Source organism: Ochlerotatus camptorhynchus, unplaced genomic scaffold (genome assembly GCF_037179485.1).
Source record: "Ochlerotatus camptorhynchus isolate MF236.1 unplaced genomic scaffold, CSIRO-AGI_Acam_v1.1 ptg000299l, whole genome shotgun sequence".
Taxonomy (NCBI): domain Eukaryota; kingdom Metazoa; phylum Arthropoda; class Insecta; order Diptera; family Culicidae; genus Ochlerotatus; species Ochlerotatus camptorhynchus.
In genome coordinates this window covers 327,535-352,757 of record NW_027040787.1, presented here as the reverse complement: position 1 = coordinate 352,757, position 25,223 = coordinate 327,535, and the positions used below count along the sequence as shown (strand labels likewise).

General features: G+C 42.0%; 1 protein-coding gene across 1 annotated transcript in view; it reads left to right on the top strand.

Moving 5' to 3' along the window:
• Nucleotides 1–9,861: 9,861 nt before the first annotated feature.
• Dhc62B (Dynein heavy chain at 62B) overlaps nt 9,862–25,223 on the top strand; it is a 42,087-nt gene continuing 26,725 nt past the window's right edge. The window contains exons 1-6 of the mRNA XM_065228644.1: nt 9,862–10,034; nt 19,485–20,915; nt 20,970–21,379; nt 21,434–21,614; nt 21,671–24,877; nt 24,930–25,163. Of these exons, the coding sequence (XP_065084716.1) occupies nt 9,882–10,034; nt 19,485–20,915; nt 20,970–21,379; nt 21,434–21,614; nt 21,671–24,877; nt 24,930–25,163 (5,616 nt within the window). The 5' untranslated portion in view covers nt 9,862–9,881. The remainder of the gene's footprint in view (nt 10,035–19,484; nt 20,916–20,969; nt 21,380–21,433; nt 21,615–21,670; nt 24,878–24,929; nt 25,164–25,223) is intronic.

The following is a 25,223-nucleotide window of genomic DNA, read 5'->3' as shown; positions in this document are numbered from 1 at the left end:
GTGGAAATGTGCTGCTAAACTATTTAAATGTGATAACTCCGAACAAATTTCGTTGAATGGATTGAAGTCCAACAGAAGCAGAAGAGCGAAACTGCGGTTTAATTATCTATATATTTGATGCACTGAAAACAGAAGAAAACGTAATAACTGTCGCAAAAAAAAAAAAAATATGTTAGAATTAAGTCGTTTTTGGTTTAGTGTTGTAGTTGTAAAGTTTGTAAAGAGAGAGACTGATCGATTGTGGCTAGTAAAATGAGAAAATGGTGTTGCACTTACACAAACATAGAAAATTGCAGCGTAATGTTAGGCTGATTAACAAAAAAGTGGCCTTTAGAAGAAATATTTGTCTATTGCGTCCTGTTTCCTCCCTATTTCCTTGTGACACCCTCACACTTAACACAAGCCACACAAGCACTCACATTGAACAGCTGTAAACACATGACATTTATATGATTAGCTTCTGGAGTTGATTTAATGGTTCAAAATTCAGTTCTGAGTCTGTAAAAGGGAAAGTTTGTAAATCATTTTCGTTTTTTTTTCCTTGATTTGTTTTCCGTGCTGAGCAGCAATACTACCGACGCCAGGGAGGCAGCTCCCACACCTGGACCCTACCTATCGACCCATCAACTTATGAACCGGGGACCAACGGCTTTGCTTCCTTTCTGCAGTGAAGGGATAAAACTACTACGGCCAGATGGTGGCCTTTGTATGAACACCGATCCCCTTACGACCTTCTGTGCGGCTTGGATTCCATAATCAATTCGTACCTCATAGAGTTCGAAAAGCTGCATTAGGATCAGTTCTACGAGGATTATTGCAAACATCGCGATGTTGAAATGCTTACCGAACTGCTCCAATCGCTGGGCACCATGGAAAACACCGGTTTACACTTCGCCGGGACTTCTTCTCTGCCAAGCCTATACCTATTCTATTTCAAGCCCAACAACTGACCAATCACCATCTTACAATTCCACTTAACCTCCTTCGGCTGTGATTTCAGCTCCGTCACGAATCTCCCCGACCCAAATAGATCTACCAACGTCTTCAACGTTCCCTTCACTTGCTCCTTCAGGGTCTCGCTCTCCCCACTAACCAACTAATCACATTCCGAATCGGCATTATGACCAGTAGCAGTCCCTTCATGGTCATATTTTCAATCTGCTTCCGGAACGATGCCACCCCCTTCCCAACTTCGATCAAACTGTTTTGAAACACCAAAGCCTTCCGCACCAGATCCTTGAACAGTTCGATTGCCTTGAGTGTGGAGGTTCTCCGATCTCGAAGCCTTCCGGTAGCGACTCCAGCACCATCCGGAAGAATTCCAGCATGACCCTCAGATTACAGTTGTACTTGGCCTCGCTTATCCTAATATTTTGAAAATATGTGCGCTGTGAGGAATCCATGGCGGATCGTAGTAGGCCGCGCTGCGAAAATGACGTGTTTTTGTTTTGCTGCGTCGTTTTCGTTCTAGTGAAAATGTTATAAATTTACCATTTCATTTTTTAAAGTGTTAATTTGAAAGTACAGAAGGGATGTTGCATTAAGTGAAAATTTTCAAATTCTTATCCGTTGCATGTGGTGCCGACTGTTTTAACCTACGCGTAGTTACGCTCAGCTAAGTTTATTTACCTTTTCGTTCCTCTGTCATCGACAGGAAATATCCATCTAATTAAAAACGATCATTTCAAAACTTACTAATAAATACGCGTCAATCAAGTATTGCAGTACTGCTTGATTGAAAGTTTCAGTACATTATCAATGGTGAATATTTGCATCGATAATGTATTGGAGCGAACTTATCATGTGTGAACATAGTTTCGGAATGCTTGCGTTCTTGAAATGGGCTATTTTAGCTGAGGTAGAGCTGTCACCTTTTAACTCCCGGGTTCAAGCTTCTTGCTTTCATAAGAAATGATTGCAGGCAGATTTTATCCATAATGCCACTGCCAGACAGTGGGAGTTAGGCCAAGGGCGAATCTTCATTCTAATCTACGATTCCACATACTATTAATAACCTCTTACACATGAGAACCTCCTATCAACAGGATCGAGCTGATAACGTTTCTCAATTCCAAAATCTGAAGAATGTTTTGAATAATATGTTTAGGTAATGGGCAGCAACAATGGACAGATAAACTACTTACAACTTCTATTTATTAAAAGCTTGATATAATGATTGCCAGCAACGCCGCCTGGGCGTATCCTATGGCTTACCCTCCCTACTAACAAGAATCCTCCCTTCCCGTGACACTTATGAGGGGTCGTACACTCAAAAAATTCTACACGTCATCATCATGTGTCTCGCACTTAATTTTGCGCTTATTGTGAAACACATCCATTTCATTTGTGAATCTTATGCTATGAACCATGCCTGAACACTGTGGATTTGAATTGTGACACACTTGGATTCTATGTGCCTCATATGGGGATATCAATAGCTGTGCACATCATAGTTCAATATTCTACTTTATCGACTTCTACTTTGTCGACTCTAAAAATTAATACATAACACTCTAAGTACACTCTAGTATTACCCAAAATTTCATTAATTTTTACCCACGCGATAAAAAGTTACACCCAAAACAAAGTGTCGCATATTTTTCGAGTCCAGTCTTTATATGAAAGTTGATAGGATAAAGTCACAACTCTTGTTTTCGATGTTTACCTTTCTGAGCAAGCAATTCACATCGCATTGAAATGCAAAACAATTTAAATCCATCTGTTTTGAACAGTAGTGTGATTCAATGTGCAATACACTTGAATAGATAGTGAAAGATTTTCAACATTTCAAAGTTTGAAACAGTAGAAATTAACGTGTATAACACATTGCACCAAGGTGAAATGTAAATGTGCATTTAAAAAATCAAGTGTTTAAACACTTCGATCAAACGTGTGAAATTTTTTGAATGTAGAGTTCTCTGCACCTCTCTTAAGTAAGTGTCGGACTAACATTCTTTCCCTTTTCCCACCAGATGCAAGTACGTGGCCAGGACAGTCTGGTCTGTTGGACGTAGATACATCCTTTATCGAAGAGGTAGTAATTAATCACAGATTACTATCTAACAGCAACGGATCAAGGTGGGCCTCCTTCTTAACATCAGTTTTGAGCTCGTACCACCTACGACATTGTGCAACCTGGTTTATGCTATGCTATGCTGTTAGGAATCCATGGCAGAACTTCCCCGGAAATTCACGGTTGAAGTTATGAAATCAAAAATTGTGTTTGTGTCAACCAGAGATGCACAATATCATGACACTCACTCGACACTCGTCAACGCATCAACCGACTATCGCTGATAGAACGTTTTGTCAAGCAGTGAGAGGTAGGGCCATGGCAAACAACAATCACCAGTAATGGTCGCTGCTCACAGGCAAAACGTAACACTCGCTGCTGATGATGTAAATCACAACGAAAACAGTGAAGACTTCTGCAGTACGATGATGAGAAAAAGGGAAACGACAGAAGAAGATGAAAACACTGAATACGAATGAATAGAGTTCTCCAGATGCACAAAAGTGTGCGTGAGACCGCGCGCTACCTTTTTAAGTAGTTGTGATATCGCGATACCTTTTTGTTTCTTCTTCTTCTTTATTTTTATGTATGGATGTTGGATTTTAGTGTTCGTGAGATTGCGCTTGGAGATCTCTATACGGAAGCTGTTGGGCTCACTCACCAACACACTCACATAAGCAAGCAAAACAGTAACTGATTCAAAAAGAGCACAAATGAGTGTCGGGAATGACCAGATCGGTGATTGATCAACACCGAAGACGACCTTCATCAGTTACTTTTTACTTCTTTCGTCAACTTGATGGATGGTCATGGAGAGTGCTTCGACAAGCACATTGATAGGATTGAACTAACCGTTAATACCATCAGCTGTTTGACGATCGTGATTGTGATAGCTCGCATCTCTGATGTCAACAACAATGATTAACATTTTGACACGTGCACAGAGCAGGCGCAGATACAGTACAGTGTTGAGAGTAACTTTAAAAATCATAGAAATTTATAACCATGGGTTCCAATGAAAGGGCCCAGGCGTGCCCATCTGTATTTTCGGCCCACTGTGTGGAGTGATCAGCACCTTGTTAGAAGCTGTTGTTTATTTTTGCGACTTAGGTCCTTTTGATAAGTTTGATAACGAATGAACAAAGTTTGCACTTGTTGATATCTTTAAAAAAAAAAGTTGCTAGGGTAGTGTCTCCTGATTACTTCCATCTTCAACAATTTCCATCTTGGTATTGCCTATTCAGAGAAAAATTAGCATTTAGCGTCAGATTCTAGGGGAAGTACAACTTGATCTGAAGTAATATTTGGTGTAAAAAATGCTCAAACTGGTAGTTATTATAATGTTTAATATAAATATTAATGATATTAACTGTCAAGCGAAAAGCTTCAAAGTAAAAAAAAAAATAACAATGTAACCAAAGATGAATACTAAGATGAAACTGTCGGAATAAAAACTTTCTATTTTAGTGTCTTTTTCACGGTCCCTTTCATCCAATGAAAAACCCTCGTATGCAAGGTAATTTTGTGGTTTTGCTGCCCCCTCGGTAGAGATGAAATTTTGCGCACTTTTTTATCAAAACAATCACACCAAAATCAGAGGTGTCCCATTTTTGAATTACTCGATTAACAACTAATCGATTATTTTTTGCTTTGCTGTGCTGCCATTTTTCCACCAATGAGAGTGCAGCACATGTTTGAAACGATCGGTGATGATCCTCTGGAGATGTTAATGCTTATATCGACATGATATAACCGATTACAAATATTTTACTTTTCGGTTCGTTAATCGATTAATCGATTATTCGAATGAAAATCGGCCATCACTAGATGAATGTGAAACGTCATTTCAAATATAAGGACCGTACATAAATAATGATACAATTTGAAAGGGACCGGGGCTAATCACAAATTACGTCCCCACGGTAACTGAAATAAACACGAGTGTTCACCGGTTGGTGTAACCACCGATGAACCAACGTGACAGCTCATACATGCTACTTTTAAATTTGTGCCCAAGACGCCATATTTAAAATACGTTAAACATTACCGACATCTACTCATACGATCGCGTCATACCATGAGCAAGGACACGAAACCACGTATAATTTATATTGCCTTGGTTTGCGTCTCACCTCGTTTGACAGATCTGATCGCCCGTTTGAAAGGTCGAATCGCTCGTTTGACAATTCGAATTGTGGACAAACGAAATGCTCCTGTGGCATGTCGGTTCGTCGGTGGTGTAACTTTAAAGCATACACTCAATGACGTTTCACCGTTGTTGTTTATGTTTACTACAGCTTTCTGTTTGTCATCATGTTTGCCTAGATTTTCGTTTTCGATAGCTCTGATCGTTTTCGACTTCGGCTTTTCATGATAAAAAACGGCACTGGACGTTCCCCCAGCAGCAAATCTCTCCAAGTTGTAGGCTCATGGCGAATCTAACGTAATACGATCACGGAACTATCACTCTGGGACTCCGTTTACAGGGGCGGCGTAGTCAGTCGATTCCCGTTCCATCGAAGGACAGCACATTGGTTCGCGGACGATGAGTAATTCGTGGACATTAATGACTATTACCAGGGAACGGAAGTGCACTGAAATCAGCTACCAAATAATGCCGCATTTTTGAGAACAAGGAGCGGATTTTGGTGGCAGTGGCCAGCAAGATCATCAAGGAATGACTGCCTCTCGTGAGAAAACCATTTTTGATTAAACGAATGTGAAATGTTAAAAAAAAACAACTGTCAGACTAAGAATAAGATTCGCAAATATCACACATATTAAAATATTTAATATTTTCACCATCGGTATTGATGCTGGTACTTGGAGCTGTCCTAGGTCAGATTATCAGCTTTAATAGCATGCTGTGGCTGTCAGTTGCGTACAATTATTTTCCCTGAAATGGCAATATTCCTATTTATAAGGTTTGTACAAGGGGTAATCAACTCTGCACACTGTGCCAAATCACAGCATGGCACACTATTCGGCACTTTAGGACAGACGTTGAAAAGTAGGATACAAACAATATAATATAAAAAGGCATCACTGTCGAGTGTTGACGTTTTGCCAATCGTTGCTAAGGTTGACTTCTTCATTTACTCTATTGAGCTTCAAATTGGGTTCGAGGATCGTATACCATGCCAGTTTTCCAAAACATTCAAAGGAGCAATTCTGTGAGTATTGTCTGCACCATGAATCTCTTATCTCTTCAAAACCAACAAAACTTAATTTATCTCATCCGACTCGTAGCGAAAATCCCAGCGGTTTGAGGTTTCGCCCAGAATAGCTTCTATTCGGGTCTCAAGCCAACAGAGTTCTTCCACACCACGGTTGGTCGAGAGGGTCGATATGTCAGTCAAGACGGCCAAAATGGGTTCCCTCCAGCGACGGTTGGTCAAATGCCTGTAAGATTGTCCAATACGACGGTTCGGTGCGAAATGTGATCGGCGAACTTAACGGCCAAAAATCCTCTGAACGACGCAAATATTGTGCCAGAAACGGAGGATTTTTGTTTTGTTATGTAGAACGAACGATAAAGAAAAATACTACATCATAAAGGGTTTGCATCCCGGTCTTGCCAGGGGTCTTCCAGGATGGAAATTTTCTAGCTATCCCCTGCGTTTTTCCTCAGGCATTCTTGGTTTCAATTGGTATGGAATTCGATGGGAAATGGTCAGGACTTTAAAGGGATGTCCATACAAGTCCCAGTACTGCTAAAGGATGTCGATTCGTTTTAACTCCAAATATTTCATCAGATCTGGTCAGATTGCGTTAGCGAAACAGTATAGGATTTGTAGGAACAGATCAATGCAATCAGAAATGCAATTACATTCTATTCCGTAAGTACACCCCATCATCAACGATCCAATCTGCACTCGTTCCGAAGTATAAGGAATATGAAGTTGCGGGACATTTGATGGTTTCCACTGGTGGTACATTAGCCATTGGTTTTGATTGGTGGTACATTGTGGAAGGTACCACAACCACCGACAAACCGACATGAATGACCATAGCTAAAACAATAGAATTTCTGACCAAAGCACACTACTGACATCTGGCTCCGAGTTCGCGGGAAATATTGAGCTAAGCTATGAACCCGCATCCAAAAGTTATGAATTGGTTCGTTTCTATTCTGGGCAAATTATTTTTATCTAGATCAAAAAATCGTATGGTTCTGACAGTTCGAATCACTGCACATTTAAATCGGCCGGTTACGATTTTCGGGCATAATACCCCGTTCACATTACAGTGTATATCACGTGATATACGCTGTCTTGCAATGAGCACTCATACATCTAGTTTTCACTGGAAATCCTATGTATGAGTGCTCAATGCAAGACAGCCTATATTACGTGATATAGACTGTAATGTGAACGGGGTATAAGTCTGAATTAAGTGTCATGTCGGTTTGTCGGTGCCACAACTGCAAAGGATCGTGAACTTGGCAGACTTGAACGTGTGTGATTGAGTGGTGGTAGGAGACATCATAATCAGCGATACGATGATGCCTTCGAGGTCACATCTGAGTCGATCAGATGAACTGTTTCGAGGATGTTGTTCCTAGGGTGGGATTGAACTTTCGCCCGTTGGAATTATGGGTTTGATTTTGTCGGGGAGCATTTCACTGGCATCTGGTGGAAATTTCGTCCTCCAGTGATCAGGCTAAACCTTCGTTTCTGCACACGTTCCTTGTGGACGGGTCGTATAGGTTGGATTGCTTCCAATTCCTCTTCCATCGCCCATTCCGCTCTCGTTCTAATGAGAATGAAGCTTAATGTTTGCCATAAACCATGGTCATGAATAAGGGAAATTGAAAATGTAAACACAATCACAACAGTCTAACTTCAGGGCTGCCATACTAATGGGATATTGACAACTTGATTGATACACTTCGGCCTACTTCGGAACGATCGGCACAACGCTTGACACAGCTTTCGGCACTGCTAAATTTCTTGGCACAGATTAAGTTGAATACTCCTTGGGTTTGTATTATGTGGACGCTGAATAATTTGATAATTCGATCGTTGCGTTGCTTTCAACAATTTCCTTATTTACAACTTGTCCCTAAGTTCATACCCTAAGTTACCTTCAATCGACAAACTTCCCCTTTTACGACCCAGATATTCACGCAGATATGTATATCATCAACAGTAACGAAAGGCAAACCGCAAATCAGTATGAAATTAGCACATGAACATCTACTTCATAAATTTTCCTAATTCAAACAACACATACACACAAACCTACGTCAACATCGACAAGCAGACATGCTTCCTTGAGAAAAATCCAACATTATGCGCAAAGTTGACTTCCTGAGTTGTTTATTTTCGTCAGTGAAAAAAGATTTCGAAACTTCCATAAGACATTAGACGAAATACACACGAAAGCAAACCATCAGCTGCTGATCTAAACTGTAAAAATCGTTTCCATCGATGATGCATTCTCATCTTAGACAGCATCAGAGCATTTTCCACCATTTGGTAGCAAAAGAAAGAAAACAAAAATTAGAAGCAATGCCTTAGAATGGTTCTGATTAGAACATTTCCTTTACGACGAATTAGCCTTTTTTCTAAATTGTTTCAAAAACACACAAAAACACACTTACAAAACCTAACCGATAGTCTCTAATCGGAAAAAAGCAGTAAACTTTTTATAACTAACGCAGTAATCTAATTACTAAATCCCTACATTAAAAAAAAAGCCGTGAGTATCTTGTAAATAGAACTGTATTATAAGCTTTAGAAAGAGAGAATTAACCTATTTGCTAATAAAAAAAGAAGATGAAACAAGTTTATCTGTAGAGAAAGTTTGGAAGCTCTTATTATTTTAACTCTAATGCAACTTTATCAACCAAGACAAAGTTCTGAATAATTACACGATAAACTTGCAGATACAGCGGGAGACTAAACGACCTACGAATCCGTGCTACGGAGAGAACACACCCAATGGTTATCGTTAAAATACAGGATTGCAACTATTATTATTATTATTACTTATAGTAGAAACCGAGTTCGAATAAACAGTAGCGAACTTCCTCTTCGAGGGGGTCGATCAGTGGAAAAGCGTTGAATTTGTTTAAATGATTTAGTGTAGAGACTTGAAGAACGCATGAAGTAAGGTAAATACTTTTGATGATTAGCAAGAGATGATAAAATATTACCGTATTTAATTTACCAAAAGTAAAAACACACACACACACAGGATTCCCAACAGACAGAGAGAGTATCTCAGTAGGTATAAACTAAAAAAAAAACAGAACGAAATGTGAATAATTACCTAAACCTAAAAAAAATGACAAAAAATAAAAAGATACCTTATCCGCCTCACTTGATGAATTGAACAGCTGTTGTTTCATTTGACCTGATTTGTTTTCGACCGGTGCCATTCGATGTCAAGGTTATGTTCTCCGTGAAAAGTTGGTCAAGTTCTAAGAGGAAGAGGAGACAACTGGCTGCTTTTTGTCTGTGACGTGTTCTTTTTCTCTCGCGGAAACGAATAGAAAATAAGATTCCCTGTATAGTACAAATTCTCGCGTTTCTATACGTTCGTCCAACCAATCAGGCACTGGTTCGTGTTTGACAGAAAATGGGTTCATAAAAGTCCCCCTATGGTGTCCTCTTCCTCTTAGGTCAAGTTCAACCCGAGCACGTGTTTGTCAAAGGAAAACACTTCACGCAACAGGTGGCCGCGGTTCGGTGGTCACCCGGGGCAACCGCGTTGACCAGGTTGCAAAATTGGACCGCTGTTTTCCGTTTGTAAACAAAGTGAAAATTTCTACAGCTTTCCAAACGTGTCTGCAGCTTTGGGCGGTCTGCAGTTTCGTCGGGATTTTACAGTGGAAAAGATGTGCAAAACTCACTGAACCGCGATGAGTCGACGGTTGGCCAAGTTGCACAAACCGTGCGCCAAGCTGGACAAGTACGACAATGAACCGTACATGCAGAATCCGCTGTTGAATCTGTTCCTCTCGGAGGTGAAGGAGCGACGCCATTATAGCTTCATCCAGCGCAAGGCTGCCGCGGTGAGTACCTGTGTCGGATTTCGGAAAGAAAAAGGGGCAAAAGGGGGACAATTGTTAAAAAATGTGTGAAAATAGTACATTAGAATGAAGTTCTGATTGAAATAAGTATGTACAAGCATGTTCAGTGTAGATTATCAAGACCAACTGTGAACCATCAGGTTTTGACAGATTGAGGTTATGGTTCACTGCTCGGTTCACTGACCTGCCTAGTAGTACTGTTGGTGTAAAATCGATCAATGATTTACGTCGTTTCCGGAGTGATTTGAGCGTAATTGCTTTTGTAAACAAACACGTCAATCGCCGATTTCTCGTCAATAAAAGCTCAATCTCGTAAACAAACTATACCAAATGATAGAGGAATCATGCCTCTACCTTATAGTGTTGTTAGTTTTTGAAATTGAGATTTTATTCACGAGAAACCGGCGATTGACGTGTTTGTTTACAAATGCAATTACGTCCAAATCTCATATCACTCCGGGTTTTCTTTTTTGCGGTGTAGCACCGGTGTAGTGTAATACCACAAACGAAGTGACAGGCGGAGCGGCTCGAAAACTTTGGTGACTAACCTGCTATTGCAATTTTTCAGTGTACCACATGGCAACACCACTACTACTGGATTGTACCACATGGCAACACTACTATTGGATTGAACTAGCATTTTTACCAAATGTACTAGAATATTTTGGTTCTATCTCTTTCACTCTACTCAAAACTGAAATGCATAAAAAAATTACAAAATGATACGCACTCTTTGCACATTGTCAAAGAATCATTGTACACAAAATCAACTTTGTTCAAATCAAAACAAAAAAACTAACCCATCTGCTGGATGATGGCACAAGCTTCCAAGAAAATTCTATTACAGTGAACCACATTATTTTAATGGATTTCTTCGCTAGTAAGTCGTCTGTCACTTCGTTTGTGGTAATACCCCGTTCAAATTACAGCATATATCACGTGATATACGCTGTCTTGCAATGAGCACTCATACATCTAGTTTTCACTGGAAATCCTATGTATGAATGCTCATTGCAAGACAGCCTATATTACGTGATATAGGCTGTAATGTGAACGGGGTATAAGCAGGATTAAGCGCGAGTCTTTGACAGCTCAACATCATTTCGACAGTGAGCATGGGTCTATACGCGATGATCGACTCTCTTCGTCGATTTTCTCTTTTGTTAATAACTCGCTAGATTTAACGTTTCTCGGTGCGTTTGCTGTTGCTTTTGATAGCCAAGACAACCTGTTACTACTCTGCATTGAACAAATTCTAGAAAATTGTTTCACTTAGCTGTAGCAATGCAAAGAGAAAATCGATGAAGAGAATCGATCATCTCGTATACGCCCTTATGCATGCTCACTGTCGATTTGTTTGTAAACAAAGGTGCATCCTATATCTACTCCCTAAATTATTTCGGTGTACGGCAGTGTAGCACCGGTTTAGCTGCACCTCTAAAACGAAAACGACATGTGAGTAAAGTTATAACCGGCTCTACTAACGCGAGAATTGTTGTTTATTAATTTATTTGATAAGGCTCAATCGAATTAACTTTACAGAGCCGAAGATTCTTGTTCATAATACAAATGAGCATGAGCATGAGCATGATTGACCGCCCACGGTTGCTACTCTGTTATTGCCAGACCAGCTGTAATTACACAGAGAACCAATAGACAATGCTTGGGACTAGCAATCATCCTCAATGTGTAAAAACTGGTGATCTCGAATTAGGCAATACCAGCGCCAGCCGCGCCTGAACGCAGGTCAAGAAAGGAATGGGTAGGAATGTGTTGACGTGACACTCGCTTTTATGGAAGCCGAGGAGTCCTCTGTACTTGCACGAGGAATCACAGGGATGTTGGGTAAGAGGGTTGGGTTAGCAGCAGGGTTCGTTTTGGTAAACGATAAGCTGAATTGATGTCGTAACGATCGTATAACGCGAAGGAGCTAGGGATTGACCCCACGGTCTTCTGCTCAGTAAGCAAAAACGTTTGCCTCTAGGCAGACGAGCTCCTTTTTAATCATTGACGAATCTTGAATGTGGATGGGCTTGAGATTAGGCTCATGATGTTCTGCTCAGTAAGCAAAAACGGTTGCTCTAAGGCCACCGAGCCTCTCATATCATATTATAGCGTTACTCAAGTTTTTATAACTATTCAAACACGGCACCGACGACAACGAAAAGGTTTACAAAATACACGATAAACAAGCGATCTTACCATGCATTTTTAATATGAAAGGATCTGGGACCGCGTTTTTTTCCTCAGTAAGCAAGCCACTACAACCGACGATCTTTGAAATCCTAAAACTAAAAGCTACGAAAGAGTACTTAGGCCTTCATTAAGATCCACTTTCACGCGACGTTCAATGTTTCGATTTTCTCTTTACGCATGGTTCAGGCAGTCATAACAAGCTATGACCGACGTGACGATTGTTTAAGACCTGATTAAACAAGCTATTCAAATGAAATTACGTTCTCGAATTTCACTTGGAATGTAATGAACAACAGAAATACGCGTTAATTCATATTTTCAGCGGTTGATGTTTAATTTTAAATATACTAACGGTACTGCCTACGACTACGACGGCGATTACGACAGCGACTACGACGGCACCTACGACAACGACAACAGAGAATTTGTAACTTACCATTTTTCTAGGATAAACACCTTTGCCCGGCACCTCCACTGGTTCTTCATGTCCGCTATCTGTCACTGTTTGCAAAATATCTAATAGCAATTACCTTTGTTGTAATACTTCCTGTATTGCCATGGTGATCTGGGAGGAGGTTCACATCTAGTGCTTTCCCCAGGAACCGTTCACGGCCACCAGCTACCGCCCGTCCAGTCTTGGGCGTATCCAGCGAGACATCCTTCAGCTTACTCACAATCTCCGTCACTCGATGCAAATCGCAGGCACACTTACGCCAGCTAAAAAAAACACTCCCGTGCAAAGAAACGGATCCAATAAACGTTACTCTTGCGAAAGCACACCCGTCGTCGTCGAACGGCAAAAAACGGTGGGCAATTTTGTGATACGGATTTCCAAAATCAAACGGGAATGCACGAATTTCACCACTCCCAACAATCGTTCGAAAACACTTATTTTTTTCAATAATAGTTGCGAGTGAATCAACATCATCACCGCGTAAATAAAATAAAATCAAATTTATCACTCGCGATGCCACAAATTTCTGGACCGGGAGAAAAATCAAACAACGCAGATAGCGTTAAATCTTCTGTTGCTTGCAAACATGATGAATCCAAGGGGTTGGTCACTCCGCACACCAATCTTGGGTCATCTTTTTTGTCAGTGTGCCGCAAGTATGCCAATTGTGCCGGTCATGTTTGTAAAATACCCATCCTGGCAACCCGGTATTTCTGACACCTTGAATGTTTTGGTTTGAAAACGCAAGGATTAATCGGATTGAGGCTGACGCGGGAAGTGGCGGGTGTGTGAACTTTCGGTGTTTTGTGATCCATAGGGTAATAAAAGTACTGTGTTTTAGTGTTTTATAATGCCCTCAAAGGCAGACCAGAAATCTAGCCTTTCGGCCGGAAAGAGTTGGTACCGGTGGGAAGCATTGTTATAGACCGACTATAGAGGGTGATGAATATACTTCTTTAGTTTGTATTTTGTGATTTGCCACATTATTTGATTAAGAGTACTAATGAGGTCTGATTAGCTGCCTCTTCCTCTTTAGTCCACTCTAGAACCTACATTTCGTATTTAGATCTATAAGTGAACTGCTGCACAGTGATGCCAAGGGTATCAACACACGCGCTTTTTTATTTACGTTGAAATGGTTGAGTAAAGGTACTAGGTGTCTTGTGAGAAGTTTCTCAGATTACAACACTTCTTCTTATAGTAAAAGAAAATTAAAGATTAATCCACTTAAAAGTGAGATGCACTTTTCAAATATTAATGATAGCAATTTGAAGTCTTCTGAAAAGATATGTAATTTGCTATTTCTAACATCTTTGTAGAACATGCCGGACATGTAGAAACATTATAGAAAAAGTTACAGATACAAAGCTGATTTTAACAATGTCTCCACAATATAACATGCTGAGATATAACAGTTATAAGAGCTAGAAAGTTATAGTCTTCAGCAAAGCTGTTCACAGTAATGTTTTCTACAGCTTTGCCGAACATAATTATTTTGTATCTTATCATATTAAAAAAATAAATTCTGCATCTCACTTTTAGGTGGATTAATCTTTAATTTTCTTTAACCATAAGAAAGAGTGTTGTAACTCGAGAAACTTCTAACAAAACACCTTTACTCAACCATTTCAGCGTAAATAAAAAAGCGCGTGTTTTGATACCCTTGGCACCACTGAGTTCCTCTGGTATTGACCACTTTGTCTAGCAGTTATGGCGTGACTTTCTATGAGTGATTACACAAAACTGGACCAACTTATTTCTATTTTTTCATGAAACGCACAAATATAAGCTACTTTTCTCGTGGTTCTAGAAGAAAAAGTCTCAAAATAATGTTCAATTTCAAAGTTCAAGTGGTAGTAAACGTCGTTTTAACTGCTCGAATGAAGTGGTTAATAAGAAAATGTTCCTGAACATACAGTCAAACAGCACGTAATGTTCTGAACAACTTCAATGACAGTTGTCCAGCAGTGCTCCCATTTTATTTACAACAATCTAATGCCTACGAGATTGTGCCGAAGGTATGTCGAAAATGTACCGATGGATGTGCCCAAGCTGTGTAGAATATAATTCCGGCACAATGTGCTGAGTGACTTACCCCTTGGATGAATCATGTTTTCTTTCTCGATTCTAAAACTTCTCGGAAAGCGAGAAAACCACCACTCACACACGTATAACCGTCCGGGAGGCAGAGTGCCAGCGCTAATCCGGCAAATGCAGCCGAAAATTATGAAAGCGAATGCACGCACAAAACAGAGAACACACTTAATACACAATCGTATTCAAAGGCGTTCGAAACTCGACTCCCCGATTCTTGTTCATAATACAAATCATGCCAAAACTATAGTCAAAAGGTACAACATAATAAACACTTTATCTTCCGCTATCCAATAACCCTCCTCTATCAGAACGGGAGCCGCTTCCAGTGGTTTCATTGTATGACAGTATCGCCAACGAGGGGAAGAGCGCTTCCATTGCAATGGACGCAAAATGTGGTCAGCACTCACACACTCATCACGAAACGGTTGCTTTCAGCTGGGTGATATGCCACCATGTTATTGAAAACATCATCTGAAACGTCACAATTCAAGTGTGAACTGCAAAAATGGCGTGACAGAATTGTCTTATTTTTTTTTCAAATTAAATTATTTTCCCTTTTATGCCATATAAATAGTTGACTTCGTGGTAGAAAATCAGAAAATAATGTTTTATGAGTTATAAGTTTATTTTTCACAAAATGTAAGCAAAAATATTCAGAATATCTAAAATATCCGAGGGGGGCGACACATCTAAATCTCAATTCTAGATGCTCCGAAAATCTCACACTAGCGAATGAATCTTCGAAAAAACTTCTATCATTTTTCGCATCTACTTGCATCGAGCATCATCTTTTGGCAGGAAATCGTCAGAATCGGTAATCAATCTTCTTTCTATTTAGTCAGCGTGTGCGCAGCTAACCACAGCAACTCAAAAACTTTCCTGCATCGCAGATAGAGTCGCCCCCTCGAAAATATCAGTCACGCCTATTTTGAAATTATGGCTTAAATCTTCTATTTGTTTACAAATTATGAGCTGTCATTGGGGCCCACAATTCGCGGGCCCGCAGCGATGTTAGCTCTTGTCAAGGCAAGGCAAACAAGATAGGGTTGCCACCTAGCTGGTTGCTTTCCAAAGTCGACGATGCATCGACCGAAAGAACTGCTGGTGCTGATGAAGAACAATGAGGAGGACCACACAATGGTTGCAATTATCGCGTGCCGTGTATGTAGGTCGTTTAGGATTGCCTGACGAAGAACAGCTAGTATGACCACTCGATGTTCGAATAGAAAGCAGTTGGCAGCTATTGAATATCTGTCTTCCGGAGCTTTTGAAACCTGCCTGTTCAAGATTCCGACCAAATTCCAATTCTCGAACGATTTTTCCAAGCTGAGAATCCGTCCATGTTTCACGTGCTATATTTTCGGCTCGCACTGCCAGTTGCTGTATTTGAAGAAGAGCAAACAGTTCGAATTCATCCTCGATATTTTCTCCCTCGGTATACATAAGGCGTTGACCTCGGATTGAGTTGTTCTATTCGGATTTGTTGTTCAGGTTGGTTGGCTTGTATAGACTTCTCTGATGTTTGTGAAATGCACAAGTATTAGTGCGAAACTTGGGGTAAGTCATTCAGCACAATGTGCCGAAAATAGATTCGGAACAGTTATCGGCACATTTCCGTATTATCAGTTTATAATTAAAATAAACTGGAAGCACTGCCTGGATTATTATTAACATCGGTTATTGATGTTGCGTGTACGTAAACAAACGTGGATCGAATTATTATCGTTAGATTTTTTTTGCTAGCAAACGGTATTTATTAATTAAAATGGATAATTCCAATAAAAATGTGGTAAGTAACTGACTAAAAATAGTTTCATGTTTATGTGTCTCCATCGGCTTAAGATTTTTTCTGAAGTAAGCTGGAGGAAGAGTTCGGTGCGATAAACTTCCACCTAAAAAATATCCTCACGATTCCAAATTTGTGTAGACAGTCTCTGGGGAGCTGACAAGCGACAACAATAAAATCATGGAGGAGGACATGCACGGTATGGCTGATTTCCTGAGAGAAGAAGCAAGCTTTCGCTGTCCTCCAAAATTCTCAAAATCCTCAAAAATTCTGAAAATCCTCCAAAATTCTCAAAATCTTCGCTAACCACTCGTTCTTCCACATTCGGATATGCCCAGAATGCCCATTCGCTCAAGGGGCTGTCCACATTTCCCGTAAACAATTATTGAGAGGTTTCCCTAATAAAAATTGTATGGTTAATTTGCTTAACGACGTGTTCTGGGTATCATCCAAACCATTTGTGGAATAGTTCAATGATTTGGGTTATCGTTCGTTTATGGTTGTTTTTTATTAGGGTTAAGACACTGATCGCTGTCAATGTGGTAGCCCCCTATTAAATTTAACGTTACCCCCGGCATGTTTTATCCTCTCCAACTCACTGATATTTTTCGGATTGTGATCGATCGAAAGTGTATCACACAATACAACTTATCATTCATTACCATAACGGTAACCGCCGTCGACCCGGCTATCCGATCATTCCTTGACGAGATTCAAGGCCGACGTTTTCCACCACAGGAGCGAATCTCGAAGCGAATTTGTACTTAGTAAATAAACAGCTGTCAGAATCACAGAAGCACTGTTGCCAGATATACCAGATCAATTTGTCCTTGACCACTCATACACTTCGAATACATAAAGGCACAAATCAGGGCACAAATATACTCGTTCGGCACAATACCGGCACAATGCGGCAAACTACACATTGATAACAGCGTTAATACAAAAGCAGCTGTGCCGAGTGACTGACCCCTTGGCACTAATACTTGTGCAATTCATAAATGATGGAGAAGTAACCGATGAATAAGCAACAAGCTGTAGCATATCATGATAATATGTAGTAACGAATAAATTTAGTTTTAATTCATCAATCACACCAAGCAGTCCTATTCATTCAATTGTCAGTACGTGAACGAACTTTTTACGACCTATCGACCAGCTATCGGAGGTCGGTTTCGAAGTCGACGATACTTGGCTGGCGAGTCTGCTGATGAAGGGTCTACCGAAGCAGTACGAACCAATGATCATGGGATTGGAGTCGTCGGGTATGAAGCTTACGGCGGACGTTGTCAAGGCGAAAATTTTGCAAGATGTGAAGATCAGCAAGAAGCCAAGCGAAGATGGAGCCTTCCACACAAAAACTGAACAGAAGAAACCTACCGATCCATCGAGCGTGAAGTGCTTTCGGTGCAAGAAGTTGGGACACTATGCGTCGCAATGCCAGAATAAAGCCAGTGAAAGGAAGGAAACCCGTGGGAAACATAGTGGCCATGCTGCATCATCGCGGCGTTTAATACGGTACAGTCGACCAAGGACGATGTTGACTGGATTTTTGATTCCGGAGCTACAACACATCTGTGCCGAAACAAGGACTATCTGAAGGCTGCAGAGGATGTGTCAGCAAGCCTCAACGTTGCGAATGGCACTGCAGCTGCTGTTGTTGCCAAGGGCGCCGTCAATTTGGAAGCCGACATTGGATGTACGTCTTGTGAAATCACCATTAGTAATGTTCTGTGCGTTCTAGATTTGGCGTTAAATTTGTTATCCGTTAGCAAGATGATCCAGAACGGGTATCAGGTCATGTTCGACAAAGACTCTTGTAAAGTTGTCAGCACTACAAACGAAGTTGTGGCGATCGGACAGCATTCGGATGGATTCTACAAATTGGCGTTGGCTAAAAGTTCATCAGTTCACTTGGCTCAAGGGCAGAACAGCTTCCAGCTATAGCATCAACTGATGGGGCACCTATCGGCTGGCTGCATGAGGAGACTCAGAAGCATGGTAACTGGAATGGAGTTTGAGGATACAAATTTCTTTCAATGTGTGCCGTGTATCCAAGGCAAGCACCAACGACAGCCGCTTAAGGCGAAGGGACACAGGACTGAACGTTTGCTTGAGCTGATTAATTCTGATCTCTGTGGGCCTATGGAGACAACGTCGATAGGAGGACGTCGATATTTCCTAACGTTTATGGACGATGCTAGCAGGAAGGCGTTCGTCTAATTTCTGAAATCAAAAGCTGGCTACCAAGCCTTTGGGATTTTCCTTATTAGAGAGTTGAATAGATTTTTCTCCTTTAGTTTACTTAAATCTTTGGTTTTTATTAGTTAGGTAGGTTCCGATTCAACACATTGTACTTTCATTTTTATACCTGTGATCTTGACTTTTATACCTAGGGGATGAGTACCTAAGGGGGTTAGATTTTGATAAGTTCTTTAGTGGGAATGACACTGATGAAAACTGCGCATTGTAGTCGAAATACGTATCTGTCATGGATAAAAAAAATTAATTAAATTGAAGATAACCTTTTTTGCTGTTTTATTTAAGCATTCCGCTAACAACCCAATTTCATTACTTCATCAGGTCCAATCAGTTGTTCTAGAACATCATCGAAGATTTCTTCGCAGTTGCCTAAGAAAATTTGTATTTGAAATATTCGGGATGGAGTCTTCAGATAACTAAATTTGATCCTTAGTTGAATTCAGACTATTTAAGTAGATCTAATCGCACCAGACCAAATCTGAAATGCTAATTTTTTACCAATTCGTAAAAATTGCAAAAATCACAAAAGTCACGGTGGATTCGGTGGTTCCTTCATTTTCCTATGTATCGTACTCTCACTCCAACAGGTTATCTTTTTTAAACACTTCCATCAATTGCCACCTCACGAACATTTCAGGAAAAGGTGAAAATCTGCCGCCGCAAGACCGAGGATCTGGACGATGTCATTCCAAAGCCCGAATCGTACTATGCCGATCAGCTCCGGGAGCACGCCAAACGTGCTCCGGTTCCCAAGATGCTCTCCAGAACCGAGGAGAAAATCCTATCCTATGTGCCGAAACGCCTCCGGCAGCAGTACCCTACCGTCCTGGCGTCCTACATGGCAGACGTGCATGAAGATTTCGACAAAGTTATGAAAGCCTTCAGCTGCCAGAAGATCTTCAAGCCGGCACCCGATGACTATGTTCCACCGAGGGAAAAGTTCGAATTCAAGCGTCTCGGACGTACGGCAAATTACAAACATTTTCTCAAGCACAAGGCCGCTATCCAGAAGAACCTGCTGATTCCGCATCCGTTCATACGATGTATTATTCACTACTCCTATACTGACCTTCCACCGGTGCTGAACGACTACACCAAGTATAGGATGGAAGAGGAAATAACCTTGAATGAGCTTCGCGACATGGCCAAGAAGGAACTCCAGGGCTGCAACAATTTCATCGCCCAGGAATGGTATCCGAAGATCACTCGGATATTGAAGAAACACTATGATCGTCGAACGCTTCCGAAGTCCATGTGGCTGAAAGTCATCAACTGCGCATCGGGCCTGATCAATCGTCAACTGACCGAGCTGAAGCTGCGAACCATCGAGCACCTCCGCCTGACCGTACTCAATGTTCATAAAATTCCACAGATGAAGATCATCGCCATATGTGACGACGGGATGGTGGATCTGTTTCCAAGCCTGAACGATATCTACAGCGTGTATCAGAATGCGATCGAGGACATTGCTACCGTGGGTTCACGCTTGGATCCACTGGAGAACATGATCGATGCTCAGGCATTTGTGACCAAGGTCAATTTTATGAAGATTGGCATCGGTGAGATTTCGCTCCGGGAAGCTCACGACGCACTGCAATTGGCTCTGGAAGAGACCTTCGAACCATTGACTGCCTATTTGAAGGACTTCCAGGAGCAGTTTGTCGGGTTAATCAGCCGGGAGACCCGGGACGAGCTGAATGAGTTTCTGAGTGAGCCGCGTTCGTTCGAGGAGTATCTGGAGAAGATTGATCAGTTCCAGGTGTATAACGACAAGATCAAGAACATGGTGATGAAGGAGTACTTCTATGTGGCCATCGTGAATCAATCGGATGCGATCGGTAGCGTAAGGAAGATGGTGCGGGAATATATAGAGCGTATTGCGTCGAACATTGCGGTGGAACATAGGAAAGAGAGCCAACGGATCTGCAGGGAGTTTGAGGAGATTAAGGATAGGGCATTGGAGATACCGTCTTCGACGGAACAGCTGATGGCCAACGGGGAGTATATGAACCGAGCCAAGACGGAGGTAATCGAGGAGCTGAGAGAGAAGATCCAAGAGTCAATGCGGGTGAGACTTTGATGTTTTGATGATGAGGTTTAGGTTTAATTAAGTTTATTTCAGATTGGTGCTTACTTGGTGGAGTTGCTGGAATTGCCACCCGATCACATGGACGTCCAGGTGGAGAGCATCAACTGGTACTTCCGAATTCAGGCTGTTTTCGATATCAATTCGACAAACTTTGAGACCTACAAGTTTCAATTTGAAGAGAAGCTACAGGAAGTGACCAAGCAGCTGAACGAAAAGATGGAGGAGATGATTCCAAACATCGCGATCATAAACGATATGACGGAAACTGAAAAGTTCAGGGACTACGTAATGCTGTTGCAGGGTTACATCGATCAGATCTTCGTCTTTGAGGACTATGTCAAGTGGATCAACAAGGAGGAGGTGTTGTTCAAGTTTCCCAAGTCACAGTACGCGGTGCTGGAAGCGATCAAGACGTTCATTGTGCCATTCTACAAATTAATTAGGTAATTGTGACTTGAATATCTGGCTTCCTATTCTGTACCCAATTGCATTTCTAGGTTATGCATGCGTTGGCTTCGATACTACAACGTCTGGATGGACGGTCCTTTCGAATATCTGGAGCCACACTTTGTGGAATCGAAAACGGAGGAATTCCTCAAGGAGTTCCAGAGGACTCAGAAGTACTATCGAAATCGCATCAAAGCAGATATGTTGGAGAATACGCTCTGCAAATTTAAGGTAAGTTTTCGTGTTTTCTTTTTGAAAAATTCCTCCGACTGACAGTCCACTATTAGGGTCAAACGGAAGATCCGGATCCGGAGAAACATCCGTGCCCTTTGAAGCTTTGCGCCCGGATGACACAGTCTATCAAAGACTTCCACCTGGGAGTCTACATCGTCAACATTATGTGTAATCCGGCGCTAAAGGATCGTCACTGGGACGAGATGTCGGAAATTGCCGGTTTCGATTTGACCCCGGACGCTGGAACTACGCTGCGGAAGATCATCAACCACAAGTTGGACAAGGATCTGGACAAGTTTGAAATCATCAGTATCGGAGCCAACAAGGAACTGCAGCTGCAGAAGAACCTGGTGGCAATGATAAAAGAGTGGGAGACGATCGAGTTCAAGCTGAATCCTTTCAAGGACACGAACATCAACATTCTGTCCGGGTTGGATGAGATCCAAGCGGTGTTGGATGATCACATTATTAAGACGCTGGCCATGCGAGGTTCAGCGTTTGTGAAGCCATGTGAGAAGGAGGTCAAGGAGTGGTACAAGACGTTGACCAGAGTCAACAAGACTATTGAACAATGGGGAAAGGTACAGGGTACTTGGTTGTATCTGCTGCCGATCTTTTCGTCGGCGGATATCGTAGCGCAGATGCCGAACGAGGGAAGGATGTTCCAACAAGTCGATAAAACCTACCGAATGTATATGAAAGCCGTCGAAGGGAATCGATCGGTCATGAATGTGGCAGCAGCTAAAGGAGTTCAGGAAGCGCTGGAGCAGTCCAATGAAATGATGGAAGAGATCACCAACGGAGTCAATGAATATCTGGAGAAGAAACGTTTATATTTCCCAAGATTCTTCTTCCTGTCCAACGATGAAATGTTGGAGATCTTATCGGAAACGAAAGATCCACTAAGAGTTCAACCGCATTTGAGTAAGTGCTTCGAAGGTGTTAATCGGCTGGAGTTTGATCAGGCCTTGGATATTCGTTCAATGTTCAGTATCGAGAAGGAAAATGTCCATTTCGTAGAGAAGGTATCGACTGCGGAAGCTCGTGGCAGTGTGGAAAAGTGGTTACTTCGTGTGGAGGAGGAGATGTTGAGGGCCGTTTTACATCAGATCAACGGAAGTTACGAATCGTATAAAGAGAAACCACGTCACGATTGGGTACTGGATTGGCCAGGCATGGTAGTGCTTTGCGTGTCGCAGATCTACTGGGCAGCGAATATACACGCATGCTTAGGAAGGAGGCTAGAAGCTATCGTTGAATACCATGATCAGCTTCAGCAAGAGCTGATGGATGTTGTAATGTTGATCCGTTCTAAAGAGATCACCAACTTGGATCGCATTACAATCAAGGCCTTGATCGTTATCGATGTCCACGCGAAAGATGTCGTAGATGATCTGATCAAGCAGCAAATCCACACGGAAAATGACTTCCAGTGGTTGGCACAATTGCGCTACTATTGGAGCCAGGACGAAGTGACAGTTAAGATTATCAATGCATCGGTGCGGTACGCTTGTGAATATTTAGGAAACTCAGATCGATTAGTTATAACTCCCCTGACCGATCGCTGCTACCGAACGTTAATGGGAGCGTATCAACTGCATCTGAATGGGGCTCCTGAGGGTCCAGCTGGAACGGGTAAAACAGAAACGACCAAGGATTTGGCGAAGGCTTTGGCCGTTCAGTGTAAGGTGTTCAACTGTTCCGATGGACTGGACTACAAGGCTATGGGCAAGTTCTTCAAAGGCCTGGCGTCTTCTGGAGCATGGGCTTGTTTTGACGAATTTAACAGAATTGAGCTGGAAGTCTTGTCGGTCGTCGCTCAACAGATCTTGTGTATCATCGTGGCTGTCCGAGCCGGAGTGCAGAAGTTTATCTTCGAAGGAACGGAACTGAATCTAAATCCTGCATGCTACGTCTGCATTACAATGAATCCAGGCTATGCCGGTCGGTCGGAGCTTCCGGACAACCTGAAGGTGCTCTTCCGTACCGTAGCAATGATGGTGCCAGACTACGCCATGATTGGAGAGATTTCCTTGTACTCCTTTGGATTTACCAATGCACGATCCCTAGCGGTGAAGATCGTCACAACCTACCGGCTCTGCTCGGAACAACTGTCATCACAGAATCACTACGACTACGGAATGCGAGCCGTCAAGACTGTACTGCAAGCTTGCGGAAATCTCAAAAAGGCCTTTCCAGATGAGGACGAGGAAATACTACTTCTTAGATCCCTGTTGGACGTAAATCTACCAAAGTTTCTGAGAAAAGACGTCCCGCTTTTCGAAGGGATCATCTCCGATCTGTTTCCGGGAGTGGCGCTTCCCCAAGCAGACTACACGCTGCTGACCCACGCATTCAACGATGTCTGCAAGGATATGAAACTGCAACCTAAGGATACCTTCCTCACCAAGGTGATTCAAACGTACGAGATGATCATCGTACGTCACGGGTTCATGCTGGTGGGACAGCCATATTCCGGAAAGTCGATGACCCTGAAAGTTCTCGCCGAGTGTTTGACAAAGTTGAAGGGAAAAAGTGACAATCCGTACTTCCATCGAGTGCGCTATGAAGTGGTGAACCCCAAAGCGATTACCATGGGTCAGTTATACGGAGCATTCGATCCTATTTCATATGAGTGGACCGACGGAATTGCTTCGACTATTTTCCGAGGATTCGCTAGTGATACAAAGTCCGATCGAAAGTGGCTGATCTTCGATGGACCGGTCGATGCTGTATGGATTGAGAACATGAATACGGTTCTGGACGACAATAAGAAGTTGTGTTTGACTTCCGGGGAGGTCATTACGATGACTGGGGAGATGTCTATGATATTTGAGGTTATGGATCTGGAGCAGGCATCCCCGGCAACGGTCTCCCGCTGCGGAATGATCTTTATGGAACCGACACTGATTGGATGGGAGGCTTTTGTGAAGTCGTGGATTCAGCGCTGTAACAAGCAGTGGACAGCGGATTGGGAGGATTTGCTGTTGGAGATCTTCCGTTGGGTGGTTACGGACTGTTTGACATTTATTAGAAGGCAGTGCAGACAGTATCTCCACCCGGGAGATATCAATTTGTTGACATGCACGATGAACATCTTCCAAATGGTGATCGACGAAGCGGTTCACGAGAGTCCGGATGAGTACGGGAAGTATCTCTTCACATGGTTCCAGGCAGCGTTGATGTATTCGGTCGTTTGGGGATTGGCAGGTATTTTGGATATGGAGTCAAAGGTGAAGTTTGATGAGTTTTATCGAGAGGTGAGGTATTAGGTTTTGGGTTAGGATTGTTGAATACAATTGATCGTTTCAGATTTGGAAGGGTACTGACGAGAACCATCCAGTTCCGGATGCTTTGGGGAAGATCGATGTGTCGATGCCAGGCGAGGGCATGATCATGGACTATGTGTACTATTTCAAACAGAAGGGGAACTGGCGTTATTATCCGGATATGGTACGGCAGATGAAGAACGAAGTTGGGATCACCCTCCTGGTTCCTACACTGGATTCCGTGCGTTACATGCACATCTTGGACATTCACGTGAAGGTATTACATATTGCAAAGAAGTGTCTTATAATTTCTGGAATAACTTTACCCGTATTTTCA